General features: G+C 38.5%; 1 protein-coding gene across 8 annotated transcripts in view; it reads right to left on the bottom strand.

Annotated features, from left to right (window-relative positions):
- Nucleotides 1-1939: 1939 nt before the first annotated feature.
- Nucleotides 1940-13070, bottom strand: part of eif4g3b (eukaryotic translation initiation factor 4 gamma, 3b) — a 52585-nt gene continuing 41454 nt past the window's right edge. For all 8 annotated transcript variants that reach the window (XM_073875202.1, XM_073875201.1, XM_073875207.1 and 5 more), the window contains 14 exons: nt 11322-11460; nt 11143-11231; nt 10678-10774; nt 10478-10586; nt 10118-10323; nt 9895-10013; nt 9615-9787; nt 6149-6274; nt 5943-6024; nt 5716-5809; nt 5263-5414; nt 5089-5170; nt 3137-3283; nt 1940-2973 (listed from right to left, as the gene is read on the bottom strand). In XM_073875202.1, coding sequence (XP_073731303.1) covers nt 2792-2973; nt 3137-3283; nt 5089-5170; nt 5263-5414; nt 5716-5809; nt 5943-6024; nt 6149-6274; nt 9615-9787; nt 9895-10013; nt 10118-10323; nt 10478-10586; nt 10678-10774; nt 11143-11231; nt 11322-11460 — 1797 coding nt within the window. In that variant the 3' untranslated portion in view covers nt 1940-2791. The remainder of the gene's footprint in view (nt 2974-3136; nt 3284-5088; nt 5171-5262; nt 5415-5715; nt 5810-5942; nt 6025-6148; nt 6275-9614; nt 9788-9894; nt 10014-10117; nt 10324-10477; nt 10587-10677; nt 10775-11142; nt 11232-11321; nt 11461-13070) is intronic.

Below are 13070 nucleotides of genomic sequence, written 5' to 3'. Positions count from 1 at the left end.
TTTCTTTCACAAAATAAGATATTTTGATAAATGATGGTAAGCACACAGCTGATGGTACCCAATGATTTCCATAGTAGGAATAAACAATACTGTGGAAGTCAATGGGTGTCGTCAACTTTGTGCTTACCATCATTGATCAAACTATCTTCTTTTGTGTTCAATAGAATAAAGAAACTCATACACAGTGTTGGGGGTAACGCATTACAAATAACATGCATTACGTAATATTACTTTTCTGAAGTAACGAGTAGTAACGCATTACACATTAATATTTGAGTTACTTTTTTAGTTTAATTAATTTTATTAAAAATATGTACTGAATTAAACTAAACATAGTCACATTATGCACTCTATGGGAACAGTTTGAGTCAGAAACTGAGATGGCAGGCCAGAGCTCGACATTTTTGTGATGAAATATGCAATTTCTGAATGCAGAATGTTTCAGTCATAAAAAACACCTGCAAGGCCTGAAAGAGATCAAGCCTCAGCCAAGAAAAAGTAATGTAAAAGTAACTAAGGAACACAATTAGTTACTTTATTACGAGTAACTTAAAGGTGCAGTGTGTCAATTTTAGCAGCATCTAGTGGTAAGGTTGCGAATTGCGACCAACGGCTCAGTCCACTGCTCATCCTTCGCTTTTGAAACGCATTGAGAAGCTACAGTAGCCGCCACCGGAAAAAACATGTCATCGTCGAAGAAAACAAGGTTTGTCCGTTAAGGGCTTCTGTAGAAACATGGCGGCTTCCACGTAAGGGGACCCTCGATATATGTAGATAAAAACGTCTCATTCTCAGGTAATAAAAACATAACGGTTCATGAAAAAAAGGTCTTTATACTCCCCTGAACATATAGGGGCGGTTACCTGGACAGGGATTAGACTAGTTCTAGACTAAAATAGAATAGAGCTGTCCAAACTGAAAACAACTTGCTTTGTTTTGCCTCAAAATACACACAAGTAATGTTTTTAGTAAGCTATGTTTGTTAAAACTAGTTATATTTCCCAATTAAACTCGGGTCTAGTCCTGATTTAAGCTAATCCCTGTCCGGGAAACGGCCCCATAGTTTTTTATTAGTGCTGGGCAAAGATTAATCGCGATTAATCGCATACAAAATAAAAGTGATTTTTTTGCATAATATATGTGCGTGTACTGTGTCTTATTATTGTGTATATTTAACCACACACACATTCATATATTCATTTCAGAATTGTTTTACTTATAATTTTTATTTATTTATTTTAAATATAGAATATATAAAAATATAAATAAATATATATATAAACATGTAAATGTTTCTTAAATACATACATGAATGTGTGTGTATTTATTTATACGTAATAACTACACACAGCACATACTCATATATTATGCCAAAAACACTTTTATTTTGTATGCGATTAATCGCAATTAATCTTGCCCAGCACTATTTTTTTTATTATTTCTGTCAAAAGATCCTTCAAAATATTACACACTGCACCTTTAATATTGTAATGCATTACTTTTAAAAGTAACTTTCCCCAACACGGCTCATACACGCTTAAAACAACATGAGGGTAAGTATAAGGGTTCAGCGTTTTGAAATCCATTCAGCCGGTCTCCGGGTCTGGCGGTACCACTTTTAATTTTCCGTCGGTCTTAGTACACGATGTAACTTCAGAAGAGTCAAGTTTTAAGTAGGAAAAATATCAAAACTCTGCTTATTTTTGAGCTCGATGCTAATGGTCTAATCAGATTCAATGGATTATGCTAAGCTATGCTAAAAGTGGTACAGCCAGACCCGGAGATCAGCTGAATGGATTCCAAAACGGTAAAAATCAAATAGGGGAGCTGGAAAATGAGCATTTTTTTTAAAGTGGAGTGTCCCTTTAAGGACAAGATATCATTGCAAAATTAGCATTCACTGACAACACCGTACAAAAAACACACACCATCACCGCCGTTTGCATTTTTATGAATCATTTTGTCTTTAATTTATTTACAAGTTTTAAAGTTGCTCTCAGTATGAAGAATAACAAGCACTTTAGGTTCTGCAACATCTCAGTGTTTTTGTACACGTTGTCCTTTGCTCGTGGACTCTCATTTCTTGTTCTGTGACACCCAGCAGTCCCCTGAATGCATAGTACTGCATGTTTCTGCTGGATTACAGGAAGTGTTTCACATAGAGCAAGCTGAAGCGGAGGAACAATCGGTGTGGTTATCGAAACAACAACCTTAAACCTTGCACTAAAACGCCGATCCTTCTTTGACACCCGGCCTCGACTATCCTCAACCAGATAAACAGATAAAACGGTTACCATTCTTGAACAGTTTGAAACAGCATGAAAATTGTTTAATTATTTGTCACGGCCGTTATATTTTTTAATAAAATTAATAATGTTATATCTATATCCGTTGATAACCGTTCATTGTGACTGTCAGCAAATGTTAAATACCCTTTCGTGTATGCTGCTCTTAAAAAAAATAAATTAACGAGTCTGAACGTATGTTTTGTTTCATAGCTGAACGTTTGTATTATTAAAGTCTTTCCTTAAAAAGTAACAAAAGAAAAGAATAAAAAACTTAAATGCAATATTTCTATAAATAATACATTTTTTAGTGCTCCAACAACTGTTAAGTCATCACATGGTCGTTGCATGTCAGTGAACCGTACCATTCGAAATCTGGCTGCACTCTGCCCGACTGATGCATAATGTGTTGCTTGTTATGTTACATTTCAATTTGATGCAGTTATTGATTTAGCGACTATTGTCTCTTCAGCACTAGATGGCAAAAGTGTCCCTTTCTCTTCTTGTCAATTGTCCTCCGACTCCTCCTCTGCCTCGCGCAGCCATGTGAAGAAGGCGGTGACTGATTTTAGGGCCACGCCCTTTCCATGCTGTTCGGCGGGGTCTTTACTGCCCTCCCACTTACAAAATGCGTCTTCAGAGATCACATCCTCATCATACAAACAGTCAAAGAACATCCGAAGCAAATCTGCAAATGTAAAAAATACTGTAAAAGGTTTTGCGATTTCTACCGCAGAGTATTAAACTGTTGTGTTTATATTGTATATAACAGCACCATTGCCTATAAAAGCAATTACAGTAATATTGGAGCCCTACTGCGAGTTTGTGGGAATATGAAAGGTTTTACTCACTTGGAGGCTGGTCCAGTTGTACTATAAATGCTTGAAGTGCATAAAGTGCTTGTAACTGTCTCTCTGTGTCCGAGTTAAGGTACTTGTGTAAAACAGGCAATCTCCTCTGAATTATGGAAGTGTCCACTTTGCAAGAGGAGCCCTCGGCTGCACACATGGGAAACAAAATTGCAGCTTGATTTCATAATATAAAAAAATGAAAGCACTATATAAAAGGCAAACGCATGAGATTGCACACATGGTAAACAACAAAGTCATATTACTTGTAATTGTAGGTATAAGGTTATAAAATCACAAAACATAACTGTAAGGCTTTGTGTCCACCAAAACATTTTTCCTGAGGCCAGGAAATAGCGTTTTTAACAAACGGCGTTAGCTGGCGAGGCACTAAGTGTTTAGTCAGTGTTTCATTTTTTAGCAGTCACCATGAATTAAAAATGTTCAACGCTGGGCTCGTCAATGTCACTTTTCACTCAGCCGTCCAATCACAGTGGAGGAGGGGAGGGACAAATTCCACACCAACCAACTGTCGCATCGTAGCAACAAAAGCGAGAGAGAGGTCTCTGCACAACACAAAGGGGCGTTTCCCAATTTTGGTGCGTTTTCATATTGAAATTTGTCTGATTGGCTCAAATTTAGTGGGCGATTCCAAATTGCATTTTTTTAGAAGGAGGTTTCTCCAAGTACAGGTCTGTGCGGAATAAAAAAGGGGGCGTTTCCCAATTTTTTTTAGACTGGGATTAGGCGTTTTTAACCATCTAATCAAAAAAGTACGGAGGCCCTGAAAAGCCATACATCATTTTTTTCACGTTTTTTCTTGTACATTTATGCACGAAAAATTAAATAAAGAAATTAAAAAGAATGCAGCATGTCACTTTTTCTGAGTGCCTAGCAGACGTATGGAAACATTTTCTTTTCAAATACGCCTAAAGGAAACGTGTGACATAATTTTAAGTCGCTAAAAGGGAAGGCAACTACATATTAATAATAGCCTGGGTTTACCCATGCTGCTTTGCGTGCAAATTTATTCACGCCGCAAGTCTAGCATGGTAACTATGGCCCTTTTTTGTCCCTGAAATAGGGAACCAATCACAGAACGGGGAGGGGGCAGCAAGACGATGACGACGTCTATGCGACACGCCGAAGCAGTTTTGTTATTTGTTATAACACGGCAACAGACGCAAAGTTACTTTTCAATGCAGCCTTAGATAGTGTTCTGAATGCAAGTTTATTTAAAAAAAGAGCAACTTTTGGCGTTTAACAATTTCATATCCAAGAAAGGATGTTTGGATATGGCAAGACATGATAACCACAGAGTTTTATAGGACCAACCTGCTAGGCATCGTCGTCGACGAAGTACAATTAACTTATAAATGGTAAGTGGTATTTATTAATATCATATTGTCATTATGTCTGTACTGTGGTTGTCATAGTGCCACTAAGTTGTGTTGCTTTTCAATATCAATATACAGCTACCGGTTTAGTTGCATAGCTTTCAGCTGTGCGCACACGTACCGATAAAAGTTGTTTACTTTTTAATTGATGTCGCTCTACATACGTTATCTGGTATAATTGAAACGATTGGCTATGAGCTACGTACAGACGCATTTGATAGACATTCGTAGCGCCCAATAAACGACTCTGGGCATTCGTAAACCACACCTCAAATACGAGAAAATTAGCATATGGTTCCCAGAGAGACTGGTCTGGTGTTAGGCAGGCTATATTAATAATGTAATTCAGTCAGAAAAATTAAATATGTAAAGGGAGACAAACATTTATTGTGCCAAAATTACAAAAAAAAGAAAGAAAAAACCCAAACTGGACCTTTAAACCCTAAGTGTCTGGGTTGTTTTTGACCCTACTGTAAATCTTTTATAATTTAATATTTATTAATCTAAACAGACTTTGCATTGAATGTGATAGACATAAGTTAATACTGTATTACTTACTTTTAACTGCTGCTTTACAAACAGCAGTCATTAAAGCTCTGAGGAAAGGAGATGAACTCATTTCTGATTCATCGAGATTGGCCTGTAATAAACCATCACACAACAATGACAAGACACTGTTATTCACAGTTTCTTCAATGAAACAAACATGAGGAGTCAGATGTGGATTTGTACCTCAACCCAGTCGAAGATTTGTTCATCGCCAGCCATGTCCTCAAGTAGTAGTTTTTCAAGTTGTTTATTTAGTTCATCGTGTGAGAGTGTTCTCTTAGAGACAGCCTCAGTCGGGTTTGAGCCATCAGAAACTGTGAATTCTAGTTTATGTTGGAGGATCATAAGAATAAGTTTAACTCAGTATGGAGGGTTTCTGTAGCTCAATGGGTAGAGCATTACATTAGCACCGCAAAAGGTTATGGGCTTGACTCCCATAAAATGTATTCCTTGAATGCACTGCAAGTCACAAAAGCATTTGGCAAATGCATTAATGTAAATGTAATCAACTTACATAAAAGTGCCAAAACGAACCATGGTACAACTGTAGTATTTAAAATGTTTAGCAGGAAAATGTTGTTTTTGAAGGTTGTATCATATCTAAGCAGAAGTGATGTAAATATATACTTACATGTTCTGTAATGAAGCTGTGCACGTCCTCTGTTTCAGGTATAAAATCTGCCCAGCTTAATTCAGAATCCCTCCATAATGATCCCACTTTCCTATGGCTCTGCAGCACACGCGCACACACAAAAAGCATTAATATACACCATCCTCACACGCACGCTACACTAGCAAATACATTTAAACACGAATATGGAAACACACTATTCACCTAGAAAAACAATCTGAGATAACCTTACCATTTGTTTGCATAGAAGGTGCAGTATTTCAGAAAATAATATCCCAGCTCTTCCCACAGGGAGTAATGGTTTGCTAAATTCACTGCACACACATATAAACAGATGATATAATAAAGCGTAAAGCTTGGCAGAAGATATTACTAATGCTGCTGAGTTCAGTCGGAATTAATCGACAATGCGGTATAAAATGGTTAATATGAACGCACCTAAATAATTCTCTCATAGAGATTCCACCCTCTCGAAGCACAGGGGTAACCAGCTCCGCAAGATACAGCCATATATGAGGAACATCAATGGCCATATCATCTGCAAATTCAAGAGTTTCAGAGAACCTGTGGGTGACACAAACATACAGTTTGTAACTAATAAAATGCCTATGTATAGTGGTGGGCGATAAACTTGCCAACCAGTAAAGATTTTGGACTATCATCTCTATCGAGGTTACGCGCCCCCGGCACGTCGCTGTGCGCATGATCACATGCTTTATTGGCCATAATAAACACACATATGCAAGTATCCTCATAAACACAACCATTTAGGGCTTAAGAAAAAAAGTAAACAGCTAAAAGAGAAAACGCATGTGTAACAGTAGATTGGATCTGGACTCTGGTCTTAAAGGATTAGTCCATTTTCTTAAAAAAAAAAAATCCAGATATTTACTCACCACCATGTCATCCAAAATGTTGATGTCTTTCTTTGTTCAGTCGAGAAGAAATTATGTTTTTTTGAGGAAAACATTCCAGGATTTTTCTTATTTTAATGGACCCCAACACTTAACAGTTTTAATGCAGTTTAAAATTGCAGTTTCAAAGGACTCTAAACCATCTCAAACGAGGCATAAGAGCCTTATCTAGAGAAACGATTGTCATTTTTGGCAAGAAAAAAAAGAGGCACTTTTAAACCACAACTTCTCGTCTATCTCTGGTCCTGTGACGCGCCAGTGCGACCTCACGTAATACGCCATCACGTCAAGAGGTCACGGATGACATATACGAAACTACCGCTCCAGTGTTTACAAGTGTGGAGAAAGAGGACCGTTCCGACATTGTTGTATGTGGAATGATACTAATTAATGTCTTTGTGTCAGTTTATTGCTTATAATGGCCCACAAATGTGCGTTTTATATATTTAACACGTGACCTTTCGACGTCATTACACAACCACGTGAGGTCCCGCTAGCGCGCCACAGGACCGGAGACAGACGAGAAGTTGCGGTTTAAAAGTGCATCTTTTTTATTTTTCTTGCCAAAAATGACAATCGTTTTGCTAGATAAGACCCTTATGCCTCGTTTGAGATCGTTTAGAGTCCTTTGAAACTGCAATTTTATACTGCATTAAAACTGTTACGTGTTGGGGTCCATTAAAGTCCATTTAAATGAAAAGAATCTTGGAATGTTTTCCCCAAAACACACAACTTCTTCTCGACTGAACAAAGAAAGACACCACCATCCCGGCTGACATGGTGGCGAGCAAATTATCTGGACCTTTTTAAAGAAATTGTACTAATCCGTTAAAGGGGAAGTTACCTTATTTTGCCCCGGTCTGTCACTCATTTTTTTTGTGAAAATCTCTCACTGCTCTTGACTAAATCACTTTTCTACCTTTAATAAGATATACATTATTATTTATTATCATTCTTTCATCACTGACTGTTTATCTTCAATGAGCCCAAGTTTTGTTTGTTTTTATCTTATTTTTTATGCTTATATAAGTTTTTGTGAGAATTATGAAAATTCGATGGCATTAAATATTTTAATAACATAAAAACCTCATTAAAAGAAAAGAAAAAACTCTACCGTGATACATATCGTTACATGATATAAAAGGAATCCTATCGTGATATAAAATTTTGGTCATATCGCCCACCCCTACCCTTTGTATTGGGGCTCTGTTATTACCCTCAAATAATGACTACAGTATATCTACACAGTCTTAGCAGGGCTTGAAAGCGCAATGAAAGCAAAACGGACAATTCTTATCTTTAAATATAATATTGCAGTGTTTATTTTAAACAGTTTATATTATGAACTTTAAAAAAAAACTTGTGTGACCTCATAAACTTCAATCAAAATCTGACAATGTACTTTAGCCCTCTTACCCTACAGTCACATTAGCTACAAAAGTGAGCGACACCAAGCGACACGCACTCGCTAGATGGGCGTTCCTTGGCTAGTTTCTAAAAGTGATATCAAAAGTCACTTTAAAGGTATTGTTAAAGGAATAATCTACTCATTTTCAATATTAAAATATGTTATTACCTTAACTAAGAATTGTTGATACATCCCTCTATCATCTGTGTGCGTGCACGTAAGCGCTGGAGCACGCTGCGAAGCTTCGATAGCATTTAGCTTAGCCCCATTCATTCAATGGTACCATTTAGAGATAAAGTTAGAAGTGACCAAACACATCAACGTTTTTCCTATTTAAGACGAGTAGTTATACGAGCAAGTTTGGTGGTACAAAATAAAACGTAATTTTTATAATGGGAGAGGGAGGGTGTTACTGCGCCGAGTCGAAGTACTCCCAAAAGTGCTATTATGCCATAAAATATAGTTCCTCTTTTAAATCCGCTTAGAAAAGCGCTACGTTTTATTTTGTACCACCAAACTTGCTCGTATAACTACTCGTCTTAAATAGGAAAAACGTTGATGTGTTTGGTCACTTCTAACTTTATCTCTAAATGGTACCATTGAATGAATGGGGCTAAGCTAAATGCTATCGAAGCGTCACAGCTCGCTCCAGCGCTTACGTGCATGCACACAGATGATAGAGGGATGTATCAACAATTCTTAGTCAAGGTAACAACACATTTCAACACTGAAAATGAGTAGACTATTCCTTTAAGTTACAAGAACGTTGTTTTTGGATTTAAAAGTATTTATTTCTCAATAAAAGTAACAAAATATATGAGATAAAATGCCAAACTTATCAGATATATACAGAAATACGCATTTTCCGCCATCTTGAATTATTTTCTCAGACTCAACCACAGACCTACGTCACGCTGCTCCTTCATTGATTGGCAGTCGCTTTGTCGCATCGCTCAGCATTTGCATAAAATAGCCTGCTTGTCTATTTTGGCCCCGCCTTGCTCGCCCAGCGGCGAGCTCGTCGCTTGTCGCTGGCAAACGGCCACTCCCATTGAAAATGAATGGTAGCCTGTCGCTCTGTCTCTGTCTCTTGTAGCTATGTGACTGGGGGTTTATGGCGATCATTCTCTGATGATGTCAGCTAGACGGCTTGGGCGGGAGCATCTATTAACTCCGCCCCCACCAACTGTCAGTCTGCTACCAGTTCCATTTCGGAATGAAACACCTACTTTTCTATATCCAATCAAAGCACAATGAAGTATCTTGAAGTGCACAGATTTGCTCAATGCATTGACGTAATTACCACTAAAACGAAGGTGGAGTGGATGGTATTTAACGAGAAGCTCAAGTGCAGAATGATGTCATAAAATCACTGATCTGTATTTGTAGAAGTTCAAGACCATAGATTTGAAATGCTTATATTATACTGTATTTTTGATTTAATGGGGACTTACTGCTATGTAGACAGCAGATAGGGATGCCAGCCTTTAAAGTTTGGGACAAAGCTACCGTGAACACTGTCAAATACACACAACTACAACATCAGAGAGGTCTGGCCCTTGTGTCAGCCCTGCGATCTCACCCTTTAAAGAACTGAGGTTTGGAGAGGATTCCAGCCTGCAGGAGCTGGTAAAGCAGTTGACCCATGTGGTCACGCGTAATCAGACTCCTCTCCAGGGTCGATTCCACACCCACCCGTACAAACACGTACAGCATGGCAGGCTGCTCCAGTTCCTCAACACACTGTAATGCTTCCTGCATAAGACACATTACACAATTTGGAGAGATACAGTTTTAAATCTTATACATTAAACAACTTATCTACTAATTCAGTGCATCCATGTGAGAATAATGTTACAAACCTTATAATCATTAATGTGCAAAAATTCATCAATTATAGCCTTGGACCGCTTCTCCATCTCCTCTTCTGTTAAAGCTGGCTTGTCTGGAGAAGGGCCTGACAGTACTTCAAAGTGAACAGCTGCAATGACAATGGATATCATATATTTGTATACGTTAACATCACACTGATTATGTGTGTCTAAATGTACACAATGGCAGTGCTTATGTATCAGTGATGCTCACCAGACTCTCTGGATTGGCTATGGTCCAGTCGGCTCTTGTCTGCAGTGCTGGCCGGCAGCTTGGGCGTGTCCGATTCTCTGCGGGACACTTCCTGGATCGTCTCCTCGGGGGCCTCCTTATTGCTGCTACCCACCAAGATGGGCCCTGTCCGAGCAGGAGCTGCACTCAATGGCTTGTCGTTACGTTCCCGCCCTGAACTTCCACGGCTAAACAAGGCACAAATGCACGATATATTGCAAGACTTTATCACAATGCTTTATCAATATCATGATAGCAGATTCATTTTTATTCTAATACACCATAGTGTACTAAAAAATAACTTCCTTTTTAATATTACTGTATTTTGCAAGTGTACTGTACCTGCCGAGACCTCTCCTGTCGAAATCTGGGGATGAAGAGGGTAAAGAGGATGCTGAGGGTTGCAGGGGAGAGTAACGGTTTAAACTAGTGGCACTGGGGCGAGAGACATCTGAAAGAAACATGGTGAAAAAGAGGCAAAATGTTAAACAGTCACCATCACAATAATAAAGTACATGGGAAACTGCATCACTCTGCTTTACCTGATTCGCTGGCTTTGGCTCCAGCCCCTCCACTGCTGCCCTTCATCCAGTTCAGCTGAGCTCTTGGTCCAAGCTGAATCTTCTCATCTATTGTTGGCTAAAGAAACACACACACAAAACTATTTTCAGTAGATCCTGTTACACCTATCACTGCATTTAGATTAAGAGGCTGCTGCGCATGCAAAAATGACCACCATTAGGAGGGGCTGTTGAGTCAAATATTAAATTTTTATGTTTACCAAATAGCTTCAGGTTAATGTACTATTCTATAAAGGAACTATAAAAAGTACATCGCCCTTGATCTGCATCAAGGTGTGCTTGGCATAGCCCCCTAAAATATGACTCAATTGTTTATACAGAAGAAATGTCCTTCCATTCAAACAGGTGTAAAACATCCAAACTGATAACAGAACTTTATAACATGACTAAAAAGAAAACAAGTAAAAAGTGACAACTGGACTTCACCTTGGAGATCTTGGGAATTTTGGTGGGGTCTATCGTCCTGCTGTTCTTAGTCATAGGCACAGTGCTCCAGGTCTCCTCTCTTTGCACCACTGTAACAAAAATGTAAAGAGGGAATGAGAGTAATGCAGAGGAACACAATGTGGACTATGCAAGCTGAAAGTAGGGTATAGCACTCTGACCTGGTCTCCTCTTGCTGTCTTTGGACAGCAGTTGTTGGTGGACCTTCCTCTGTTCCTCCTGCTCCTCCAACTTTGCCTCCTTATGGATCTGCTCGATGGTCTTGGGACCCTGGTCAGCTCTCCGAGACACCCAATTGTGCTGAAGGAAAAAAGGAAAACCAAAATTAAGGCCTGCATCCCTTTTTTTACATGGTCTCTTTCTAGAATCATGCCCCATGAAACCTTAAAGTATTAGTCCATTTTCTTAAAAGAAAAATCCAGATAATTTACTCACCACCATGTCATCCAAAATGTTGATGTCTTTCTTTGTTCAGTCGAGAAGAAATTATGTTTTTTGAGGAAAACATTGCAGGATTTTTCTAATTTTAATGGACTTTAATAGAGCCCAACATTTAATACTTAACACGTAACAGTTTTTTTCAACGGAGTTTCAAAGGACTATAAACAATCCCAAACGAGGCATAAGGGTCTTATCTAGCAAAAAGATTGTAATTTTTGACAATAAAAATAACAAATATACACTTTTAAAGCACAACTTCTCGTCATGTAGATCCGGTCGTGCTGCGCCAGCTGACCCCACGCAATATGTCATGACGTCAAGAGGTCACAGAGGACGAACGCGAAACTCCGCCCCAGTGTTTACAAGCGTCTTGAAAGGGGACCGTTCCTATGTTGTTGTATGTCAACTGATACTAATTAATGTCTTTGTGGCAGTTTATTGTTTACAATGGTCCGCAAATGTGCGTTTTATATATGTAACACGTGACCTCCCTACGTCACTACGCATTTACAATAGGTCGCGCTGGACTGGACCTAGACGAAAAGTTGTGGTTTAAAAGTACATATTTTTTATTTTTCTTGTCAAAAATGACAATCGTTTTGCTAGATAAGACCCTTATGCCTCGTTTGGGATGGTTTATAGTCGTTTGAAACTCCGTTGAAAAAAACTGTTAAGTGTTGAGTTAAGTATTAAATGTTGGGTTCTATTAAAGTCCATTAAAATTAGAAAAATCCTGCAATGTTTTCCTCAAAAAACATAATTTCTTCTCGACTGAACAAAGAAAGACATCAACATTTTGGATGACATGGTGATGAGTAAATTATCTGGATTTTTCATTTTAAGAAAATGGACTAATCCTTTAATGTGTAAAATGACTGACAGACATGTCACTGTTTAGGATTTCACAACGGATTGAAAAAAGGATTAAAAAGCAAAACTATCGAATATTGGTATCAACACTGAGATCTTGGATCGGTGCATATCTACTTAAAGTATTATACATCTCCAACCCAGGACAATTAAAATAAAGACTTATTGTTGCACGCTATGGAAAACTTGAGGTGCGTCCCTATTCGCCTACTTATGGCGCTTTCACACAGGATGCGGTGTGCGCTGTGCTATGAAACCCATTCATTTCAATAGCTTGCGCTGCACCAGGACGGTATGTTGTTGGGTCTACTAAAGTTCAAAATAGTTTAACTCTTGCGCTGCACTATGTGACGATTACCCGCACGGCCAATAAAAACGAAACATTTTAACAAGCGAAAAACGCAAAATGGAGTAAAAGCTTGTACTGTGTGTGTCGGAATTCCCGGAGCTGTATAATACAAGTTTACACTCCTATAGAGACGTCAAAAGAAAAGCTGTGTCATGGAAACGCATATCAATTCAAGTTGCCATGTCTGGTGTGTTTTAAGACAGGTAGCTTGTAGTAGGTATGCAGCTTAAGTTACGTGAAATGCAGTGGT

Source organism: Misgurnus anguillicaudatus, chromosome 13, assembly GCF_027580225.2.
Source record: "Misgurnus anguillicaudatus chromosome 13, ASM2758022v2, whole genome shotgun sequence".
Taxonomy (NCBI): domain Eukaryota; kingdom Metazoa; phylum Chordata; class Actinopteri; order Cypriniformes; family Cobitidae; genus Misgurnus; species Misgurnus anguillicaudatus.
This window is presented reverse-complemented; position numbering and strand designations above follow the sequence as displayed.